Below are 24,619 nucleotides of genomic sequence, written 5' to 3'. Positions count from 1 at the left end.
TGTAGTTACAAGTGGTAGAACAGAGTTAACTATCACTTTAAGTCTTTCTGTGTCTCTTAGTGGTCAAGAAAGGTAAATATAAAGGACTGCATAATAGTTTCTAACTAAAGCACACACACATACTGTAATACACAAAGATACACACATATTTAGTAGTCCAGATAATAGAAAGAAAATATGTCCAAAACCACATTTCCTTTCAAAAGCAATGACCCAAGGGTGGACATAATAGGATGGCAATGAATACCTTATATGAATACTGGCCACTTTCAACCCCTTCCTGCCCAGGCTAATTTTCAGCACTATCACACTTTGAATGACAATCGCGTGGTCATGCAGCACTGTACCCATATGAGATGTTTATTTTTTTCACTCAAATAAAGCTTTGTTTTGGTGCTATTTAATTACCACTGGGTTTTTTATTTTTTGCTAAACAAACGAAAAAAAGACCAAAAATGAAAACAAACATGTTTTGCTTAGTTTCCGTTATAAAATTTTGCAAACAGGTAATTTTTCTCGCTGATGAGGCTACACCAATAAGCAGCACTGATGGGTACTCTTGGGGCTGCACTGATCATCAGGGCACTGATGATCAGTGTAGATGTCCCCTTTCAAACATACTGGTTACTGGCTCTCGACACGCTGTGACAACATGAGGAAAGGAATGTCGATAACCGCCAAGTGTGTTTACATCGTGATCAGCTCTGATTGGACACAGTTGATCATGTGCTAAAGGGCCACTGTGATTGGTCCTTTATCCTGATCTGTGATCAGCTGGGTCCTAAGGACACAGTGATCACAGAGCCCACTGGGTGCACGCCACAGTGGGCGCACGGGGGGCATGGTTTTGGGACGACGTGAATAGATGCCCTCCCAGAACTGGACAACCACGCTGTAGCCATCAGTCGGCTATAGCACGGTCGGCAAGTGGTTAAAGGACTGCCTTCTGCTGCATCGGTAGGCCCCAGGAGTGCTCCGTGAGGGTTGAACTGTTGCATCTTTTGGTCCTTGCTCTGAATGCATTGGCACTTAGTGTGTTTTTTCACCATTGGTCTGACTAAAAGATGTGGACAAAAGAAATCCTACTTACGTGTCTGTATCCAAGGAAAAGTAATCATAAAGTTTCACTATTCTTGGGTGATCGAGCTCTTTGTGTATTCTGTACTCTCTGCAGGCATGCCTACAAACAAATGGGCTGTTTAATAGGGTAGCAGGGTGGAGAGACAGATTATATTATGAAAGAAGACAAAAACTATTTACTTGTGGTAATTTTCCTTCTTCTCGTCTCTCCAGCTCTTGTTTAGTTGGTGAATTTTCACAGCAGCATATCTTTGTTCATAAAGATCAAAAGCCTGAAATAAACATGTAATGGCACAGTTAGAGCACAACTCTGTTTTGGAAAAGCATACATATCAACTCAGTGGATGCAGCCTAGGCTGAAAGTGGTCAATAAGGCTGCTATCCGGCTGTTCTTGAACACTACTGGCTTGTAACCAGGCTTTATTAACTTGCAGTTAACATTTCTGCGGCACTGTCTATAGTGACAACACATGGGGAATGGACCTGTATGTAAAGCTGCTGAGAAAACAGTTAAATACATACCTACTGTATAGGTCAAATGTCATACTTACAACAGGAACTGTAATTCAGTCAGTCTTTTTATCCAGACCACTAACCTTCCCCTTTTTCTTCTTACAGTTAAAGTGGAATGCCTGGCTAACCATGATTATTCTTAAAAAGTCCCCTCCCCTCCTGCTACCTCTTCTGTCTACCTTATGTAAAAAAGAAGATCTGTGTACTTACCTTTTATTTAGACACTCTGGTCCAGTTATGCGTTTCCCAGTGTCAGTGAGCATCTAGCTGCAGGAAAGAAGTGTGAGCGGGGAATTACGGGAGCAGTGACGTCACCCATAGTCTAGCCATTGTCTATGCTCCCTCCTTACCCCTTCAGCCGGCCACTCCCTGACACAGAGAAGCTGGAGCTTTGGCATCACACAACTGGAGCAGGCTGAAAAAGATAAGTATACAGATCTTTTTTACTTAGGGTAAACAAAATAAGTAGCCGGAGGAAGGAGGGGACATTTTTAGGAATAGTTATGGTTAGGCAAGAATTACACTTTACGTTTTCTCACTAACCAGCCCCCAACCTGTTGACTGTACCATTATGGTAAACACACTGATGAGCATGGGTGCCAACAGCAGACTAAATAAAGGATCAGAAATGTATAATAGCTGTAAAAAAACAAAAAAAAAAAATAACAAAAGAAAAAACAAAAACACACGTACGTACTTAAAGCAGAACTCCACCCAAAAGGGGAAGCCTCACTTGTTTGCTCCCTCCCCTGCTACCACATATGGCACCTTTCAGGGGGGGAGTGGGTATCTGTTTTTGACATGTACCCACTCTAAAACCCAGGAGACTTCGCCGCGGCAAAGTCCCCTGGAAGTTCGCCCCCCCCCCCCTCCTCATTTCCCCGCCGCCAGGCCAGTCACAAAGCTCAGCGCACTTCGTGCATGTGCAGTAGAGAGCCACCTTGGAAACGGCAAGGCTTTCATGCCGGTTTCTCTTACAAGAAATGGCGGCGGCAGCACCCAAGAGCCGATTGAAAAATCGGCTGGGTGAAGACACCGTTGTATTCCAAGACATGTAAATGTCCGAATATTAAAAGTCGGCAGCTACAGTATTTGTAGCTGCTGACGTTTATTTTTTTTCTGAAGGAGCCTGGAGCCCCGCTTTAAATATTGTAATCGTACCTTTATAAAATAATGGTCATTACTAACTGCATGGACTTTAGCTTAGAGAAGTACATTTTTTTATAAGTTCTTAATTTTTTTTTTTTTTTTAATTTACCTTTCTTTCTGCTAAAGTGAATGTGTGGTCACTTTACCTTTATTCCACAGGCTGACAAACACTGACAGACACTGTTGCATTTAAATGGTAAGCATTGTTGAAGAGACACTGCACAAGGATGAGGAATGTTGGAGGAATGCAGACATGGCATTTGCACTTGTATTTATGATAACATACTACATATTACATTTTTTTAATGCTGAACTCCAGACAAGCAGCTAAACTCACAGATGAGATACATATATGGGGGTTGTTTTACCTGCTGCAGGATTTGTATTTAAGTCTATCTAATTCAGGGGCCTTTTCTCTGCTGCAATATCACTTGTATTTACAGGTGTCCTCCCCAACCTATGACTAGACAGTAAAAGAGGAAGCAGCATAAAAGGTCAGCTCATCTTTCTGCTTTCTCCTACAATCAGCATGCTCCTTCTATGGAACATACCTCATTAACTACTTTTCCCTCCCCCTCTCTGAGCTACTCTACTAGACAGAAGACTGCAAAAGACTTACATCAGGTACTCACATGTCTTATACTATAAAAATACATTTAACAATGTAGGTAATTATCACAGAGCTGGATTAATTTGTGCTTTTTTATATCTGCCTGGCACTCAGCTTTAACAATGGCTTACATCTACATCAAATACTCTTAATTGGTATGTGCTCCTTCTAACCCTGGTTACTTATTTTTCTAGATGCTACAGATGATCTGTTGATACATTAGCCCCTTACATCGGCTGACAAAATTACAGGTGGAGTCTCCCTGAAAGCCTTCAACAGTGCAGGTCATAGAAACTTCAATAAAGAAGCACTGTATGTGGAAAGGTGTTTTTCTTTTTCTGCATTAAGCCCACGGACATAAAAATATGTAGCAATAAAGTTTACGCCGTGCAATAGTTTCAAAGTATAACGCAAACTTATAAGCATTAGAGCCGGTTCACACTGGGACGACTTGTCAAGCGACTTAGCCGCCTGACAAGTCGCGTCCCGTTCTGTACAATGGAACCGTTCTAATAGGAGCGACGCAAGTCGCTCCGACTTAGAAAAAGGTTCCTGTATGACTTTGGGGCGACTTTAGGCCACTTGCATTGACTTCTATATAGAAGTCGTTCTGCAAGTCGCCGCTGCTGTCGTGTGCAGGCGCCTGAGGCAGTCATGCTGCAAGTCGTGCTGCCTCAGTGTGAACCGGCTCTTAGGTTCAAAGTATAAGGTACATTTAGTAAATATTAGTGTCAAAGTATAAGGTAAACATAATGGACGTGGTTTCAATGTAGAAAGTATATTAGGGTTACCTTGTACACTTCACTAAAACCACCTCGACCAAGTAAATGAAGTAATAAATATCTCTCGTTCAATGTAGGGTGATCTTTAAATCTGAAAAAAAAAAAAGAAGCAAAATACAAATTAAAATCTAAACATGTAATGTCTTTTGTATTTAAGGCACAGAAAGTGACCATTTCCTTTATTTACAAAATTAACCCTTATTATAGACCCTCTTATAGAAAAACCCAGAGCAAGATGGCCCCCCTAACTACCTGCTATAAATAGTCAAGTTTTGCTGCATCCTATTCTGCCAAACACTTGGAGAAGAGTAGAATAATTTCCCTTTGGGATCAATAAAGTATTCTGATTCTGAATACCCACGGCCACTAATCCTGTGTCATTGCTCACTAAGTACATAAAACCAGTAGTATTAATTTTTCCACGGACAAGAACTCGCCCATTTCCTTTTTTTTTTGGTCAAATTTTTACACATCAGCCACTCTGAATGTAACCTCCTACCGCCCATGTAATACACATGTGCGGTGGTAAAGAGGGTGGACTTTAATGCCCACACATGTATCCATGGGCGACATGGCTTTCTGTGCTGTGTGTGCGCTCACTGCACACTCCCAGTACAGTGACTGAGCTGTCCAAGACATCTCTCGGTCTCTACTAATGATGTGATCATGAGCCAGCGGGACCAGCTCCATGATCATGTGACCACTGTGACAGTCAGTCATGTGATCTGCCAGTTCCCCCAACCCCCGGGCATAAAGTCCCTGTTAAAGGGATGCTGGGCGAGAAGGGAATGAAGCGCAAACTTTTTATTTTATTCAATCTTGAATGCAGAAGCAAATGGATAGAACCTCTATTTTTGTGGCTGCTTTTGCCTCCATTGGGCAGATTTCCTCCCACTTCCTATCCTGGGGAAAGCTGGTGAATAGAAATTTCTCCAACAGGGACAAGAGCAAAGACATTTACATGCAGCAGAGTGGGGGGGAAAAGGTTATAATCTCCAGAAGGTGTTATTGCTTTTCGTCCCTTCCTATTCTGGCGACACAGATTAATTTCTTGTTTTAGTGCCACGGGGATAAAAACCTGTAGGAAAATCTCCCCAGTGGAGTCATAGTTTAATGAAACATGAAACATGACAGAAAACACTCCTTCACATTTATTAGAAAAAAAAATACTTATATAGGTGGAGCTGGATTTTAAATTCAGAGATTCTAGTATAGTCCAATCATATGAAGCCAATCTTGAGAAAACATTAGATATTATCAAACAGTAAAGGTTGTTTCCTCATGACAGGTTGGCGTTAGTATCTGGCTGCAATCCACTTCATAAATAAGTATGGTGGCATGACCTGCAAATGTACGCCTATAGAAAGATGACATAAGACATATCATTCAGAAGTTGCATTGTGCGTCCAAACACTCTCTATGGTCAGCGACCCTTCAAAAATGTATCCAAGGCCAAAAGGTTTTGTTTTCCATTTTAGATATGCGGAGGGTTAAAACCACTGTCTTTTTTTTTGCCATGTGCTTCTCTAAGGCCCCTTTCACACTGGGGCGGTGGGGGCGTCGGCGGTACAACATCGCTATTTTTAGCGCTGCTGTACCGTCATTCTTGCAGCTGTATTCGGCTGCTAGCGGTGCGGTTTTAACCCCCGCTGGCGGCCGAAAAAGGGTTAAAATCACTCGTACAGCGCGGCTATAGCCGCGGTACTGCCGCGCTGTCCTATTGATTTCAATGGGCAGGAGCGGTTTAGGAGTGGTGAATACACCGCTCCTTCACCGCTCCAAAGAAGCGGTTTGCAGGACTTTTTTCACCGTCCTGCCAGCGCACCGCTTCAGTGTGAAAGCCCTCGGGCTTTCACACTGAACAAACAGCGGAGGCTGTTTAGGGGCGGTTTGCAGGCGGTATTTTTAGCGCAATACCGCCTGCAAACCGCCCCAGTGTGAAAGGGGTCTTAGGGAGATTTCTCTTTACTTCCTGACCTGTAGACTCAACAGGAACTGAGAAAATGTCTTTCCAATGTGGGGAACAAATGACTATTGTGACAAAACTCAAAATTTTGAATTTACCTTCACTGACTCATTGATGATCAATTAGAAAGGGAAAATCTCCCTAAGGCTGGATTCACACCTATGCAGTTTTAGTGCTTTTTGCATTTTTCAGATTTGCACTACAGTCAATATAACATTGTTTTCTATGGAACACGTTCTGTAGTGCAAATAAGCAAAATGCAAAATGCACTAAAACTACATAGGTGTGAATCCAGCCTAACAGACACAGATCGCAATAAAACATGACAGGGGTTCTAATCCTGCACCATTCTATCCCCTCCCCCCAAAAAAAAGAACCTTAAAACTGAAGCAGGCATTAGTTGAGGCCAAACTGTCCACCTGGTAAAACTTAAAACAAGTAAACAGAAGACCAGGTGGCAGCTCTGCAAATCTGAGAAACAGATAATTTTCCATATCCACTTGGCAATGGTGGAACGCAAATTGAGTTGGGGAAACTTTAGGAAGGAGAGTCAGACTGGTAGCTTTAGCCAAAAGAAAGACTTTAACAGAGGGTACCACATCCAGACAATGGATACAAATCTCCACAGGATGTTTTGGAGCACAACACAGAAGGTAGAACAATGTTCCCATTAGAGTGGGAGAAATAATTTCGAAAAACAAGAAATGGTTCTTTACAGGTTAAGGCTGTTAACTCCAAAACTGATGAGAATGATTGGTATGTCCGCTATCTTGATCCATAAGTCTATCCTAGAGCTAGACTTAAGCTATGGCCAGCTTTGGTGGCCATAGCCCAGCCCCCCCTCCCCCAATGAAAGCTCTTAAAACACCTTGGGGTGAACCAACCACTTTCTGGAGTCCACTGATGATTGAAGTAGACCACTTTCCAATTCACTGGAGATAGAGCTAGAACATGCCCAAGCTAGAAGTTGGTTGGCTTTTGTTTAAGCGAAGAGATTTCTGGTTCCTCCTTGATGTATGCTTCTGCTGTGGCAATGTCTGACTGAATCTGGGTCAGATGACCTTGCAGTCGAGAGGCCCAGCATTGTAAGGACCACTAAATTGCTCTAAATCCTAGAACACTGATTGGGAGATGAGCTTTCTCCAGCAAGCTAGTCCCCTGTACAGAGAAGGATGAGTTCCGGTGTGTACGTAAAGCCCAGGTGCAGAGCCCGCCAGGAAGTCGGCACTGCGCTAATCACAGGCAGTGAGACATTTCCCGATCTCTGCAGCCGCGCATCTGGACAATGTCTCACTGCCTGTGATTAGCGCAGTGCCGACTTCCTGGCGGGCTCTGCACGTGGGCTGTGAGAACACGCCGGAGCCCATCCTTACAGAGAAGATATCCAGGACTCCTCCCCAGCTTGACAGGCTGGCAGCCGTCATATTTTCCAAAATAATGGAGAGGAAGATTTTTCTCGACTTCAGTTCTGTATTTGTGACCCTCAATGCCAGGGAAAGCCTAGTTTTGCAGGTCAGGCATACAGTATGCGACGGTCCAGAGACTGCACTCTCCTGTCCCACGCAGCCAGAATGTTGAGTTGCAACAGTCTGGCGTGAAACTGGGCATATGGAATTACACAATGCGCAGTACCAACAACCAAAAGGAGGCGGTGCTGGCTCAGTAGAGCCTCATGGGCAGAAAACCAGTACAATGGAGAAAAAATAAAAAAAAATTGTGTTGCAGCACACTCTCCAGATGTTCCTGAGATATATACACTTAGATTGTAAAGCTTTTTTATTTTTTTAAAATAACAAACATGTCATACTTAACTCCACTGTGCAGCTCATTTTGCAGAGTGGCCACGATTCTTGACTTCTGGGGTCCCTTGGCGGCTCTTGCGGCTCCTCCTCGCATCGTATAACCCCTAGGAGAAGCGCTCTCCTGGGGGGGTTACCTTGCGGGCGCGCTCCTGAGTCTAGCATTCAGCGTCCATAGGACTCGCCCCCGGCGCCCGAGTCATTGGATTTGATTGACAGCAGCGGGAGCCAATGGCTGTGCTTCTATCAATCTATCCAATCAAGAGCCGAGTACGCGCATGTGTCCGCCGAGGGAAATTACAGGGCTCAGGTGAGAAAAACGGGGGCCTGGGGGGCCCGTCACTAGAAGAAGTTTTTTTCACCTTAATGCATAGGATTGAGAAATATCAAGAGCACCTCCAGCAGGCAGGAGCTGGCATAGGCATAATGCTGGAAGAAAGCAAATGTAAGCAATAAAATTTACCCTAGGTGACTGACTGGTTCTATGCCCTCCCCTAAGATCAACTAAGATATGGTTGCCAATGCACAATAAATATAAGCATCAAACAATCCATTCAAAATCATCCACATGTGGAAACCACTGTTTTATGTCTCTAAGCTCCTTTAAAGTATGTGTTATTTTTTGTGATCACAAGCGAGTCCTGTCATTATAGTGGCAAGTTCTGGGTGCCCAGCTGAAGCCCAATTCAAAAGTTTTGCTGTTCATACTACATGACAAATGGCTAGTTATGAGGGGAGGCAACTATACAAAACTTGAAATTTTCCCTTACTGTGAGTTGTCCTCATTGTTAATTCGTTTCAGTTCTCGTATGTGCAGATTTCGAACCCTTTCCAAACGTTCAAGTTCTGCCTGGATCTCTGCTTCCTCCTACATTGAGAGTAAATATAATATGATACACATGACTATATATTATCACGGAGGGCAGATGTCAAACTAAGGCTTTAAGTTGTGGATGCGCCAGTACAAAAAGCATTTCTGTTGGCCTAAACAGCAAACCAAAGAGAAGGGGATGCAATGAAGTTAAAGGCAAGCAAAAACACAAATATACAGTGCTATTCGTCTTAATTCCCTGGTTATGCACCAAGTACATGTTTAATTTAATCACTTCAGCCCTGGAAGGATTTACCCCATTAATGAGCAGGCCATTTTTTGCGATACGGCACTGCGTTACTTTAGCTGACAATTGCGCAGTCGTGCGACGCTGTATCCAAATAAAATTGATGTATTTTTAGCCCCAATATTTTATATTTTTGCTATAAGACATACCCAATAAAAAAAAAATTGAAAAAATAAAAATGTCTTCACCAATTTAGGCCAATTTGTATTCTGCTACCTATTTTTGGTAAAAAAAAAAAAAAAACCCAATAAGCGTAAATTGATTGGTTTGCACAAAAGTTATAGTATGTGCAAAATAGGTGATAGATTTATGGCATTTATTGCATAACAGAAAGACAGGATCTCTGTGTCATCCCCTGACAGAACGGAGATCTGTCTTGTTTACTTTGGTAGATCCCCGTTCTGTCTCTGCGGAGAACGACAACAGGTGGCTATCGAGTCCGCCAGACCCGCTGATTGGCTCCCCCGCCTGCCAATCGGCGCACGCCCACAGAAAGACGTGTACAAGCCCGACGTACACCTATATCACTCAGCAAGCAGTTAAACTCTGTAACAGGTAGGGCTGTTGAAATTAATCATAACGACTGGAGTAATCGATGTTTTGATGACGTTATCCTCACGCAGCGGTAAGCCCCGCCTCCGCGACCGAACGGAGCCGAAAGCCACCGAAGAGCCATGGGAGTAAGCCGCGCCGGCTTTTACCGCTTGCTGCCCCTGACTGACGTCATCCCCCTGCTGCCCTGCGTCGAGGAGCGACGCTGTGTGCACGTTGGCAAGGACATGGAGCTGCTGATAAGAGTGGCGGCGGCCGGCTTATGGAGCACGGAGCTCCGAGGAGGAGAGTGGAGCCGCGGCATATCAAGCCAGGTGTGACGGAGGCATAGCCAGGTGAGGACACAGAGGGGGGTGGACGTGGTAAGGGAGGTGCCAGACTGTCCTATCCAAGATGATCAATACCCCGCCGCCCTCACCACTAACCTGTCCCCATATAATACTATTACCATAGCGCTCCCCTCCCCAGTGTCACCACGGACCAATTCCCATCCTTCTCGACCAGCATCCACACAGTCCTCTGCTCTTCCCCCACCTCTACACTGAGCATGCAGATAGGGAAATAAAACAAAAAATAGTGTGCAGTGCTTTGTGGCGACAAATGCACAAGAGTGTCTTATTAAGTAGTGAATAAATATAGTCCTGAAATATATAAATCTGTGATCCGATTAAAATAAATCTTTTGTGTATTCAAAGTAATTCCAGTGCTGAGTGTGCTCTGCTGTGTTCAAATCATTCACCAGAAATCAACCAAAAACGTAAATGTAGTTTATTGGGATTTTAGGTGATAGACCAACACAAAGTGGCACATAATTGTGAAAGTGAAGTGGAAGGAAAATGATAAATGGTTTTAAATTTTTTTTACAAATAAATATGTGAAAAGTGTGGCATGCATTGTTTATTCAGCCCCCTTTACTCTCATACCCCTAACTAAAATAGAGTGGAACCAATTGCCTTCAGAAGTCACGCAATTAGTAAATAGGGTCAACCAGTGTGTAATTTCATCTCAGTATAAATACAGCTGTTCTGTGAAAGCCTTAGAGGTTTGTTAGAGAACCTTAGTAAACAAACAGCATCATGAAGGTCAAGGAACACACCAGGCAGGTCAGGCATAAAGTTGTGGAGAGGTTTAAAGCAGGGTTAGATTATGAAAAAATATCCCAAGCTTTGAACATCTCACGGAGCACTGTTCAATCCATCAATCCTGCAAACCTACCAAGAAATGGCTGGCATTAATCAGAGAAGCAGCCAAGCGGCCCATGGTAACTCTAGAGGAGCTGCAGAGAGCCACAGCTCAGGTTGGAGAATCTGTCCACAGGACAACTATTAGTTGTGCAATCCACAAATCTGGCCTTTATGGAAGAGTGGCAAGAAGAAAGTCATTGTTGAAGGAAAGCCATAAGAAGTCCCGTTTGCAGTTTGCAAGAAGCCATGTGGGGGACACAGCAAACATGTGGAAGAAGGTGCTCTGGTCAGATGAGACCAAAATGTAACTTTTTGGCCTAAAAGCAAAATCGCTATGTGTGGTGGAAAACTAAAACACTTCACATCACCCTGAACACACCAACCCCACCGTGAAACATGGTGGTGGCAGCATGTGGGGATGCTTTTTCTTCAGCAGGGACAGGGAAGCTGGTCAGAGTTGATGGGAAAATGGATGGAGCCAAATACAGGGCAATCTTAGAAAAAAACCTGTTAAGAGTCTGCAAAAGACTGGGGCGGATGTTCACCTTCCAGCAGGACAACGACCCTAAACATACAGCCAGAGTTACAATGGAATGGTTTAGATCAAAGCATATTAATGTGTAAGAATGGCCCAGTCAAAGTCCAGACCTAAATCCAATTGAGAATCTGTGGCAAGACTTGAAAATTGCTGTTCACAGACGCTCTCCATACAATCTGACAGAGCTTGAGCTATTTTGTAAAGTAGAATGGGCAAAAATGTCACTCTCTAGATGTGCAAAGCTGGGAGAGACATCCCCAAAAAGTCTTGCAGCTGTAATTGCAGTGAAAGGTGGTTCTTCAAAGTATTGACTCAGGGGGCTGAATACAAATGCACGCCACACTTTTCACATATTTATTTGTAGCAAAATTTGAAAACCATTTATCATTTTCCTTCACTTCACAATTATGTGCCACTTTAGGTTGGTCTATCACATTAAATCCCAATAAAATACATTTACGTTTTTGGTTGTAACATGATAAAATGTGCAAAATTTCAAGGGGTACGAATACTTTTTCAAGGCACTGTACCTTTCCCTACTGCCCATTCGGAATTACAAAAAACTACCTTTGCATTGGGACCCTCCTGCAATGCAAGGGTTATAATGCTGATTAAGGTTAGGAAATAAGGAAAAACAAATAATACTTACCTTACGACTTGGTCCAGCAGTCTCTGTCTGTAACTGGTCTCCTGAGAACATTCCATGAAATGCTCTGGGCCGTGGTTGCACGATTACATCACCATGTACAGTGCAGAGCCAACAGTCCCACATTGTACATGAGGAAGGCAAGGGGCTGCCCAGAAGCCAGAGCGAAAAAAAAAAATATATATTTTTTTTTTTTTTGTTATTGTATTAAATTCTATAACAAATATTTTTTATAAGCAACCATTTCAACACCATGTGCCCTAACTGAAGTCATATCAATCTGAAATCCACAGTGTTAAATCTGGCTCACTTTAATCCAGTTGAGTTCAGGGAATCCATTATACAGTTCAAGTCTTGAAGCCTGTCCCGATTTCCAGTGTGCACATTTTAGAACGGAAAACTGAGCTTGGCAAGGAACATGTATTTCCCCAAAAGATTAGTTAACCAGCTCTATTGTTGTCTAAAAGGAACACAGCTTCCTCAGGTACCCAAATCAATTCTGCCATTGACTGAAATGTATACGAATGGAGCACAGATGACAATGTGCTACAGACAGCAGCAGGAAGCTAAATCAGCAGCCATTGTTCCCCATGCTGCAGTGGAGAGCAGCTGAAACATAACCTGAATACCATTTTTGGTGTTTGTTTACTCAATGAATGCAGCAAATTCCCTAGAACAGAATCAACTCTACTACCAGGAGAAGATTTTTTTTTTAAATGGAAGAAAAAAATTTGCAGCTAGAGAACATGGAAAATTCCTATTGACACACATACCTTCTTCAAATGCCCGAGTCGGAGTTTAAAAATCTCTTCCTGCTCGTGGTATTCAGCTAACGTTAACCTAAGTAAGCAATAAGCAAGATTACAGTAAGAACATACAGCAGACTGTAATGAAGCACAGGAAATATGTCCATTCCACACATACTTTAAAGATTATATAATATTTTAAAAGATATTTGGGAAACAAAGATCTATGAAAGGTATAAAATGACTTCCTTGGCAACACTTCCACTACCAGCCCAAGGGAGGATGAAAAGTGGTTTAAAGGGGGATTGGCTTTAATTTAAAAAAACTAAAACTATGACCTTACATGTAATACAACAGAAGGATTTACCTACCACACTTGGGCTCATGAGACCAAGCAGCCTTCACCCACTATTGCAACCATTCTAATGCTATATAACAAACTCCAGATACATTCACATGGTTGTTTTAGAGTAACTGCATTTTTTGTGCTGCCCTCAAAATACAGATTCGTTTATGCAGAACCTTCTGATTTGGCTGACTGGTGCAGGTCTGATTCACAGGCTCTTTTTAAATGTGCAGGGGCTGCCATTGCATGCCTACTGAAAGTGCTAAATGCCTGGCTGTGTGCCTTTAGCATGATTCAGTCACACAACAAGCATGCTGTCAACGAGTGTCAGAACTACTGATCTCCATACTTATTCCATGTCAAAGACTCAGACAAAATTAAAGATAAAGAATCAGAATGACAGCCAGGGAACTAGCATTTAGGCTTGCACAAAATAGATGTGTATAGCGGGCTTTTACTAAGCATTTGCAAAGTTTTCAGCCATCCTCAAGCAGTCTCAGCCTCAGTTTGGGAAATTCAAGCCAGCCATAGACTAATTGAATCTCAGCTGGTTCAGCAGGGACTGGTTGGGATTCAAACCATACATAGGCAGGCTGATTGTACCAAAGTGGATAGTTTGATCCACTTGGGTACAACCAGCCTGTCAAATTTTACATGCAATTATTGTTAGCAGCTGTTATAGCCACTAACAGTAATCACTGTGTTCTCCCAGCAGGTGTGGCTTCCCCCGCCCCCCTGCCGGGAGAACACAATGGCTCCACGGGAGTGTTGATGGGGGTAATCGAGTGATTTTCTTTCCTCCAACCTGAAGTTTCAGGAAAAAAAAAAGTCCATCTATGGCCGGCTTTAAACACATCTCCTAATTGGAGTCCTGTCTTTAAACAAGCCACTAGCAGGCTTCAGTAAGCTTCCGCACTACATAAAGCTTATTTAAAACCTTCTGAAGATTGCTGGCAGCTTGTTTAAAGCGACAGCCACCACTCTTCTTAAAAGATCTGCCTTTAACCTCTGTAAACCGGAGCTGAAGTTTACTAAAAAGGCTGTAACAAAGCAGTTAAGCTTGTTTAAAGCTGTGCAAATGCTTTTTTTTAAATTCTTGCTGTACAGTATGGACCATCACATACCGTAGCTTGTCTGTACAAGGCCTTACTCCAGTCTGTTTGTATGTGTCCATACTGTGAGGTTCATATTCTAAAAAGCATTTACAGCCTGTAAAATTAAGCAGTGGGCATATCTCTGTAAGAAAACAGTGCTGAATCGGCTGAACATTTCCAACACACCAAAACTTTTATTTGCTTTCCCCATATGTCTGCACCCTTAACAATAAGAGCATAGTGTCACACTCCTGCCATCTGTATTCCTCAGGAATCAGTATATTGCACATTAAGGTAGCATGCTACCATCATTTGGCTTTGCAATGGCCACATTGCAAACGCACAATTGTGCATATACCGAAAGTCAGTATGTGGACAAACTTGCAAGTAACCTTCCAATTTAGAACAGAATTTTAGATAAGAGGTGACCTTTAAATGTCAAGTTTGTTTAACCTTTCCTTCAGGGCATTATGTAGTTCAGAGATCCCTCAACCTATGCAGATTAAGTGCATGGTACTTTATCTTTCATCCCAAGGTGTAATTAAGGAAATTTTGGACATTACATTATAATTTACCACAAGTATCCGTGTTTGTGGCAAGTTAATGATTCAAATCTTTAGTGCATTGTAAATGGATATTTTACAAAAAAGACAATGCAAGTCCCATTCTGCAGGGATTCTTAACCAGGTAGATTTATACCCCTTGGTGGCATGGGAAGCAAATATCAGTAGTATGGAACTGCACCTATGATTAAAAATAAAAATTTAAATAGGTTTCTTTGCATTACCGAACCTTAAATCAACGTGTAGAAATGGACTTAAGATTTCAGATAACATTAGTATTAACTGTACCTTGATTCCATTTTATTTGTACAAAAACAGCTAATGTCTCAATAGTTGTAGCTAGTTTGTGAGTTTTTAAATAAATAGAATATCCTTTTAGCTGTTCTGTTCTTAGCTATCCATCTTTAAAGTAAAACCAAGCTTTTGAAATCTTTAGAAGTTATACTGGTACCTATGTTTCTGAAAGTTAGGACAAGGCAGACAACCTACCAGGGGTCTGTATATAATAGCATTAAGTACCCCTGTTTTAATGTAAAAGGTATAACAAAGGGACAGAAACTTACAATTGGGGTAAAGTAGGTTTTAAAAAAGGGTCATTCTCTGCCCCATTTACAGCTTTATTTTTCCTCTGCTTTGGTTCAGAGATGGCGGACGGGGTCTGAGCGTTGTTGGTAGTAGGAGGTTTTCGCTTCGCCAGTAGTTTTCTTTGTCGTTCAATATCTTCTCTCTGCTGATTCACCCATTCCTGCTGCCTGTAAAACAGCCGCAGACAGACACATATACTTGAATAAATAATATGCTGAGAATACTTTAATATAAATATGCAGAAGACACGGTTTCCAAGCAACAAACTCAAGCATTGTTTGTTCATTTCTCTGCAGGAGTGTCAATCACCGCATGCAATTCAGCCATCTAACAAACTTCCCTAACAAACGTGTGGGCGCCATTTGACAGGTGGAAGATTTCCTTTTTTTAAATGTAGGTGTTCATATATTTTTTAGTGCAGCAGTTCATCTAAACATGCAAGTTGTGATCAAAAGGCTTATGCCTTCGCAAACAGGCGAGGGAGAGCAGCCGAACATCTCCAGTACCAGCTTATCTTAAAGGAAACCTATAATTAAAAAAATAAGGGAGCTGCCATTGCTGACTTCCTAAGAATCCTAGTTGCAAGGCTGTCACTGGTCTGGCTAACAATATGTTCTGAATAACTGACCCATAAATGGCATGGAGTTTTCAGAGTCAGATGTCAGAGCTCATAAGCTGTGTACTTGCTTTCAGGTCAGCGCCTCAAAAAATAATGAAACCACTGAAACTGCATAAAAGCCAAGCAACTAGCAATTGTTTTTACAAAGGAGCAACTCTGCTTCCTTACCTTTCCTCCACCAGCCTTCTGATTGGGCAACAAGGGAGCAGCAGAACATTAAGATCATGTCTGGGATCTAACCAACAAGTGAATTGAGTGTCGGATTGACAAAACTGTGCAGAGCTACAGAACCCTAACTGGCTTAGAGTGCAGAGTCTGTGCAGAGGGCTAAAGAAGGCTGACATCAAGTCAAATTTAGGTACTTATGCTAGCTTTAAGTTTGAATTAAGTGGCCATTTGTGCCAATTCTGCAGGATGACATATTGTTGGCATATTTGCCTTGCAATAACCCCTTGGCTAGCCTAAAGTGAAACTGCACTTGGTCCATGCAGGGTAAAGCAACAGATTCACTTGAATGCAGACCTTTACAAACACATATACTTATTTTCCTACAAATGGTCAAAGCAGGTTTTCTTAACATTTGACCTCCATAGAGATTTAGAAGACACACCAATGCAGCTCTTTATTCCCCAATACATCTTTAGAAATATGTGTGTGTGTGTGTGTGTGTGTGTGTATGTATATATATATCTCTCTATATCTATAGAGATATATACTGTATATCTATAGAGATAGATAGAGATAGATCTATATATATATAGATCTATATATATATATATATATATATATATATATATATATATATATATATATATATATATATATATATAGATCTATATATATATATATATATATATAGATCTATATATATATATATATATATATATATATATATATATATATATATATATATATATATATCTCTATCTATCTACATACATACTAGAGCTGCACGATTCTGGCTAAAATAGGAATCACGATTTTGTTGCTTAGAATAAAGATCACGTAACATTATCTTTTACATTATACAAAAAAAGTTGTGCCAACTTTACCGTTTCTTTTTTTAAAATTCATTAAAGTGTATTTTTTCCAAAAAAAAGAGTTGTATTTGAAAGACTGTTGTGCAAAATACAGTGTAACATAAAATATTGCAACAACCGCCATTTTTTTCTCTAGGGTCTCTGCTAAAAAAAAAAAATATTATATTATATATATATATATATATACACACACACACACACACACACACTGTTTGGGGGTTCCAAGCAATTTTCTAGCAAAAAATACTGATTTTAACTTGTAAGCAACAAGTGTCAGAAAAAGGTTTAGTCTTTAAAGCGGAGTTCCACCCAAAAGTGGAACTTCCGCTTTAAGCAGTCCTCGCCCCCTCACATGCCACATTTGGCATGTAATTTTTTTTTACAGGTACTTCTTGTCCCACTTCCTTCTTCCGTCTTCTAGCCACCTAGGCCTAGGCAACTCCTCCTCTCTCCCTAGGCGGCACCTCCCTCTCTGTAATCTTCCAGGACTTTTCACAGGTCCCAGAAGATTGCATGGCCACTAGGAGAGCGCAGGGCGACTCGTGCATGCGCAGTGCGCGCCCAGCTGCGAAGCCAAAAGCTGTCACGGCTGGGTGCCCACAGCTGTTATGATGGCACTGCAGGGAGGAGCGAGGCCTCAGGCGGCCGCATCGCTGGACCATGGAATAGGTGAGTGTGTGTTTATTAAAAGTCAGCATCTACACCTTTTGTAGCGGCTGACTTTTAATAAACCTACAAAACAGTGGAACTGCGCTTTAAGTGGTTAAACTGACCTCATTTACAGAAGTTCATCCCTTTGATCTATGAAAACAATGTTACAATGTAACTCTAACTCCTTGTTGAGATAAACGTGGCAGGCTGCCTGGATTTTTTATTTTTTTTGGCAGCTGTCCGACGTGAGCAGAGAACTCTGCACTTGTTACATAGAATCAGGGAAATGCGTTTTTAAAATCAGGAGGGGAGTAGAATCACGATTTTGATTCTTTAACGATTAATCGTGCAGCTCTAATACATACTATATTACCAAAAGCATTAGGACGCCTGCTTTTAAACACACATTAACTTTATTGGCATCCCAGTCTTAGTCCGTAGGGTTCAATATTGAGTTGGCCCACCCTTTGCAGCTATAACAGCTTCAACTCTTCTGGGAAGGCTGTCCAAAAGGTTTAGGAGTGTGTCTATGGGAAAGTTTTCCCATTCTTCCAGTAGGCAATAAGGTGAAAAATATAAATCTTGAGCATGATTAATTGTGGATATAATACAAGATATTTCCTATTAACAGGCATTTGTACACCATATGCAACAGAGCTGCTGCAACATACCCATTTATATTATATATACATGACACGTTTTAAAATTTCCTTTATCCCAAACACTCATGTTTTTTCCCTTTCCAAATTTTTTCCCTTTTTATATATTTTTCACATATTTATATATATGTGTTGCGGCGTTCGAGTATGCTATGTATCTTTTCTTGTTCCCACAGCAGCTCTGTTGCATATGGTGTACCAATGCCTGTTAATAGGAAATATCTTGTATTATATACACAATTAATCATGCTCAAGATTGATATTTTTCACCTTATTGCCAAGTGCTGTCTCTATGACATGTTACATATTTGTATTTATACCTTTTTATCAATATTCAATACTTCTCATGTGTTGTCATGCTGAAACATATGTATCCATCATGTTCATGCCATGTGTGTATATATATATATATATATATATATATATATATATATATATATATATATATATATATATATATATATGTGAAAATACTTTTTACTGGTTTCATACTATTGTTACAAATAAACAATGTTTACCAACCATTCTACCTCCACAAGTCAATTGCCTCATTCATAGTCCCACACTCCTTTCTTATTTACCTGAATCAGGGATGGAGGTACATTATTTGTGCCTCATTTAAAGTCCCAAACTCCCCCTTTTTATTGATTCTTCCTGAAGTGCATTTGTGAGGTCAGGCACTGATGTTGGACGAGAAGGCCTGGCTTGCAGTCTCCGCTCTAATTCCAAAGGTGTTCTATCGGGTCAAGGTCAGGACCCTGTACAAGCCCAGGCAAATTCCTCCACCCCAAACTATCATCTACGTCTTTATGGACCTTGCTTTGTGCACTTGTGCGCAGTCATGTTGGAACAGGAAGGGGACATCCCCAAACGGTTCCCACAAAGTTGTGAGCATGAAATTGTCCAAAATGTCTTGGTTTACTGATGCCTTGAGAGTTCCCTTCACTGGAGCTAAGGGGCCAAGCCCAACCCCTAAAAAACAACACCACACCATAATCCCCCCTCCACCAAATGATTTGTACTGTACCATACATGAATAGAACACAATCTACGAATAGATTAGGCAGACCTTTCATTCATCCGCCCAAAGCTTCCATGAATCTAGGAGGTGGAAAGAGCAGGCATAACTGGCACTTTTGACAAGATCCCTCAGTTAGCACTAACCCCTGTAGCACCAGAAGTTTAATTCTGCAGGTCAGGGGGGGTGGGGGGGTGGGGGGCTGGGGGGTATGAGGGGACTGAAGATTTCATCTAAAACAGCCAGCAGCATAGGGGACATTTCTCATTGACTAACGTCCTTTGTGCCGATTTAAAATAAAACAAAAAAACTTTTTTGACTAACCCTATGCTTTGAAGCGGTAGTAATCCATTGCAGAAAAAAAAAACAAAAAAAAAAAAACAAAAAAAAAAAAAAAACCAACAACCACCACCAGTAAGACAATGGCATATTGTGCTAATATGCATCGCCTTAGAACGAAGCCCTGCCAGCGGAGCACTGTCACTGCTGAGAGAGCTAACATCTTCCCCAGGTCTTTCTTTCGTGTTTGCGGGCTCCGGCGCAGTGAGTGGCCGGAGCCGCGATGACGTCACTCCCGCGCATGCGAGCAGAAGCCCTCAGTTCCAGCAAGAAACTCTGAAGGTCCAGCACCATATGCCAGACCTTCAGAGCGAACGCGCCGATGACGTTAGCGGCTGCATCCAGGGTGAATATATCCTAAACAGTGCACATTTAGGAGCTATTTATTTTTCCTACAGGAAAATCATAAAGCGGGCTTTACTACCCCTTTAGGTGTGGCTAGGTGCTACAAGCTTATTAATCAGCAGTGAAAATGCAGATAGCCATGCTTCCTGCAAATGTTTTTCATCCCATTTTTTTTTATTACACACTTCTAAACTGCTCTGCATGTTATCCTATGTGACCAGGCACACATAGGCTAGAGCAGAGTTTTGTGGCAGGACAGTTTGGAGGCAGAAACATGGGTAAGAGAAAACTAAATGCAGATGAACTTATAACTAAGGACCACAGCACATATTTTTTATTCAGAGGTCATAATTCTAATTTAAGGTCAAGGGGTGAAGCCCACCCAAACTTTCTCAATCTGGTTATGGATGAATGCTGGTGGGTTGAATCAAGATGTTACAGGCAGAATGCCTAGCTCTACCACCCTTGCCAATAACACGCTCTCCTCCCACTGCAGCAGGAGAAGCCTCAAAGCTCACACAGCAATCTCTGCATTGTAACATGAGAATCGGACAGTAACAGATTTCATAGACCCTCCAGCTCCCTCAGGCATGCAGGCACAATCAAGGAAACACAACTGGAAAACAGAAGGCATTTCAAAGAAGAAAGTAATAAAACAAATGTGGTAAACAGAATAATTGCTTGGACTATTCTCCTTACAATACCCAGATAACTTAAACATGACCGTCTCAAAAGACCTGATGAGTTTTCCATGAATGTAAAAAATGCAGGATTGCTGAAGCTCTCTAACTTTTGTATTATTTATGCCACGTTGAATATATCTGTGCTCGGAGCTCTAGACAGGCCCCGTAAACTTTCCTTGGCTGATCTGCCAGCAGAACACAATGACATCACTTGGCTCCTGAGTGACAATTCTAAAAACTTAAAAACAAGAGACTAACTTGACAAGATTCTGAAAAGCGAATCCATCTGTCCACTGTTCTGTAAAGGAGGCCCCATGTCGGACAGTCGTGAAGTGTCCTAGCCGCAATCTGTCCTGCATGCTCTTCTCTCTGCTCGCCAATTTCTCCTGAGTGCTCTGAAAACAATGAAGAAAAGAAGTCATCCTGGATGGTCACATAGAAAACTTTAAATCGCAAAAATGTGGAATCATAAAAGTTTGACTATACTTAGAGTACTACTGAGAAACAAAGAGAAGCAGGGATGGAACATGAGCAAATATTTCTGATCAGAAGTGCTGCAGATATGCGTTCCCACTGTATCAGCCTCCATGCCAGCTGGAGGTCCAATATCACTGCAACCTCAGTGTCTCTAGTATCAGTTTCCATGTCACAGGACCCTCAAAGCCTCTGTATTAGCCTCCATGCTAGTTAAAGGTTCTGATGTCACAGAGACCTCAGATGCTCTGCATTAGCCTCCACGCCAGCTAAAGGCCTGGGTATCACGCTCAATGCCAGCTATAGGCACTAATATCACAGTGACCTCAGTGGCTCTGTATTGGTATTCTATGCAAGCTAAAGGCCTCACAGCACAGCAACCTCAATGCCCATCAGCTTTCATGCCTGTTAAAGGCTCAGTCTCCATGCCATTTGGAGACCCCAATATCAAAGCGACCTCAAAGTCTACACCAAGTGCAAAATAGGCTCCATTATCAAGTGAAGATAGCAAACTACAGATTTTTTTTTTTTTCAAAAGGCGTCTACTCATGACAGTCAAATTTAACATGTAAAGGTTGACCTCTCCTTTGAAAATCTAAGGCTGGTCATACACAGTTCGAATCTCAGCCGATTCAGCAGGAACTGGCCAAGATTCAAACCGTTAATGGGAAAGCTGAATGTACCAAGTTGATCGATCAACTTAGGTACAACCAGCCTGACGGATTCTCCTGCAATTATTGCTAGCAGCTGCTATAGCTGCTAGCGATAACCACTGCTTTCTCCAGCCCACCCCCTGCTGGGAGCAGACAATTGCTTGGCAGGAGCGATTTCCCTGTCAGCACTGTGTTGATAGGGGGGAATCGTGCAAATTTCTTTCCTGCAACCTGTGGTTCGTACCGTGTATTTTGATTACTAATACAAATAATTGAAAATAATTTTTCAATGAAGGCTACAATATCCTGCTTACTTTCTATGGCAACCTGTGGATGTCAAACTGCTGTAGCAGACTATAATGCTTATCTAGGAAGCTAAAACTGCTAGTGTTCCATGGTCATCAATCAGCAATGGAGATACAGATTTCTTGGAAGTTCTACAACACACAGACCTTACAATGAATACAGCAATTTATTTTTTTTCCTAGGAAAAAAATAATGCCATGGAAAGAGATTAATTCGGCTGTAACAAATTACTGCTGCAGAATAGCTTGTGGAACATGGACTTGAGGGCTTGAGCGGATGGGCAAATGCATCTTGCTTCTAGATACATTCTGCCTGTATCCAAAATCAATTTAAAGTGGATTTCTGAGATAACCCTAACTACTGTTAAAACTGTTCCACCCCCCCATACGAATACCTATGGTTACTAACCTGTGTAAGAAAGATGTGTATACTTACTTTCAGACCGATCCGGTCATGTGATCCCCCTGCGTCAGCCAATGGCGTCTGCAGGGGAGAATGCTCGACAACAGTTGGTTGGTCACCCTGGAGTGGTGATGTCACACATAGGCTTCAATGGCCCATCCGTTGTCTTCCCTGTAGGGGCGCTGGCTAATAAAAGGAATTGGGATCACATGACTGAACCAGAGAGGTATGAAAATAGGTAAGTATACAGATCTTTCTTACACAGGTTAGTAAGCATAGGTGTCAGGAAGGGGGAGAGGACAGCTTTAAGAGTAGTTAGGGTTATCCCTGGATTCTACTTTAAGGTGCTTCTGAGATCATTTAGGTTACCTACAGGTGCATTTACTAAGCTAAATGAACATGCTTCGAGGCGCTTTTACGTTGAATTGTATGGGCAAAGAAGCAGTTCCGATGCAAACAGAAGTCCATTGACTTAGACACAAAAACTAACAGCAATATCCAAAGCAACAAAACATCAACTGGCTCAATTGCGACCCGTCCACTTCTAGATTCAGTGGATTGGTGATGTTTTGAGGATGTGTAAGCTACAAAGGCACAGGAAATTTGGTCAAAATTGATGGCAAGATGAATGCAGTAGGTTATCAAAAAATACCGGAGGAACATTTGCATTCATCAGCCAGGAAGCTGCGCATGGGACGTATTTGGACATTCTAACATGACAATGATCCAAAACACAAGGCCAAGTCGACCTGTCATTGGCTACAGCAGAATAAAGTGAAGGTTCTGGAGTGGCCATCTCAGTCTCCTGACCTCAATATCATTGAGCCACTCTGGGGAGATCTCAAATGTGCAGTTCATGCAAGACAGCCCAAGAATTTACAGGAACTGGAGGCTTTTTGGTACTTTCACTACTTGACTTGAAAAAAAAAAAAAAAAAAAAAAAAACATGTCATGAGTTTTTAACAAATAAATAACCAGATTAAAGTATTTGTACTATTTTCTGAAGGTCTGCTATGTTTCCTATAGATTAATGCATGTTTTCCTATTTAAAAAAGCCTGAAAGACTGGTTGTGACTTATGCTTACCTTTTCAATAAGAAGTTTCTTGCTCATGGAAATACATTTATTTAATCGCTCTTTGTATTTTTCAAGAATTTTTTGCTGTTCGTCTATTTGTCGCCTAAGGTCACAGTTCGTCTGCATGTGAAACAAATGGAAAAAATAAAAAATAAATACATGGTCATAAAAAGGCAATTAGAAAAACTACCAAATGTTTTATTATTATATTTCTGCAGACCCCTGATATTCAGCCTTTTCATTACAAGAATAGTGAAATACATGGAGAGTATAGGTTTGTTTCTTTAGCAGACTGTTAGCAGCACTTTAAAAGGACATATCCACCCAAAACTGATGCGGTTACTCTGTGTATGCTACACAACCTCAAATGATGATGTCACACTTCCCCAATGGGTTAGACAGCATTCAGAATTCAACAAAACCAAAGAAATTCCCAGCTCAACTTATCGACCAGCCAGCGACCAACAGAATCATCCTAACAGTATGCGTTTAAAACAGGGGGTTAGTTTGCACATACATGCATAAGCTGCGTAGCCCCTTCAAAGCACACCAGTATTATCCACAGTCCTAACTCTAAATTTTGAGAGCCTCCACAATGGAAGCACATGCATTATTGTATAGGCAGGAGGGCAGGTGAGCCTGGAGGGAGCCTATCCCTCCTTACAGAGGAAGTAAACTTCAATCTTTGAATTTTACCTGTAGGTAAGCCTATAATAAGGCTTTATTATAGTTAGTGTAAATATCTCCTAAACATGCACCATTTAGAAGATATTTACTTTACATACAGCTAGGAAATTGACTGGCGCATGCGATCTGAAGGAACGGCCACTCGTTCCTTCAGAGCCCTGTGTAGTGACGTCATCGCGGCTCCGGCCAGTAACAGAGACAGGTGAAGATGGAAGCCATTTCCAGCGATGACATTGCATCGCTGGAAGGCTTCGTTTTCAGGTAAGTTTCAAATAATGTGCTAGCACATTATGCTTTTGCCTTGCAGGTAAGGAAAAAAACCCCAACCGCTTTAAAAGGCACAGGGGTACACTGGACACCCAGCATATAGCATAATGGCAAAGGAGTCCAGTGCGT

General features: G+C 41.7%; 1 protein-coding gene across 6 annotated transcripts in view; it reads right to left on the bottom strand.

The window, feature by feature from the left end:
- TLK1 (tousled like kinase 1) overlaps positions 1-24,619 on the bottom strand; it is a 507,456-nt gene that overhangs the window by 20,294 nt on the left and 462,543 nt on the right. For all 6 annotated transcript variants that reach the window (XM_073633922.1, XM_073633919.1, XM_073633921.1 and 3 more), the window contains 8 exons: positions 23,546-23,656; positions 20,884-21,020; positions 15,250-15,438; positions 12,711-12,777; positions 8,670-8,767; positions 4,144-4,225; positions 1,261-1,352; positions 1,091-1,180 (listed from right to left, as the gene is read on the bottom strand). In XM_073633922.1, the coding sequence (XP_073490023.1) occupies positions 1,091-1,180; positions 1,261-1,352; positions 4,144-4,225; positions 8,670-8,767; positions 12,711-12,777; positions 15,250-15,438; positions 20,884-21,020; positions 23,546-23,656 (866 nt within the window). The remainder of the gene's footprint in view (positions 1-1,090; positions 1,181-1,260; positions 1,353-4,143; positions 4,226-8,669; positions 8,768-12,710; positions 12,778-15,249; positions 15,439-20,883; positions 21,021-23,545; positions 23,657-24,619) is intronic.

The sequence above is a fragment of the Aquarana catesbeiana genome, linkage group LG06 (assembly GCF_042186555.1).
Source record: "Aquarana catesbeiana isolate 2022-GZ linkage group LG06, ASM4218655v1, whole genome shotgun sequence".
NCBI lineage: Eukaryota > Metazoa > Chordata > Amphibia > Anura > Ranidae > Aquarana > Aquarana catesbeiana.
This window is presented reverse-complemented; position numbering and strand designations above follow the sequence as displayed.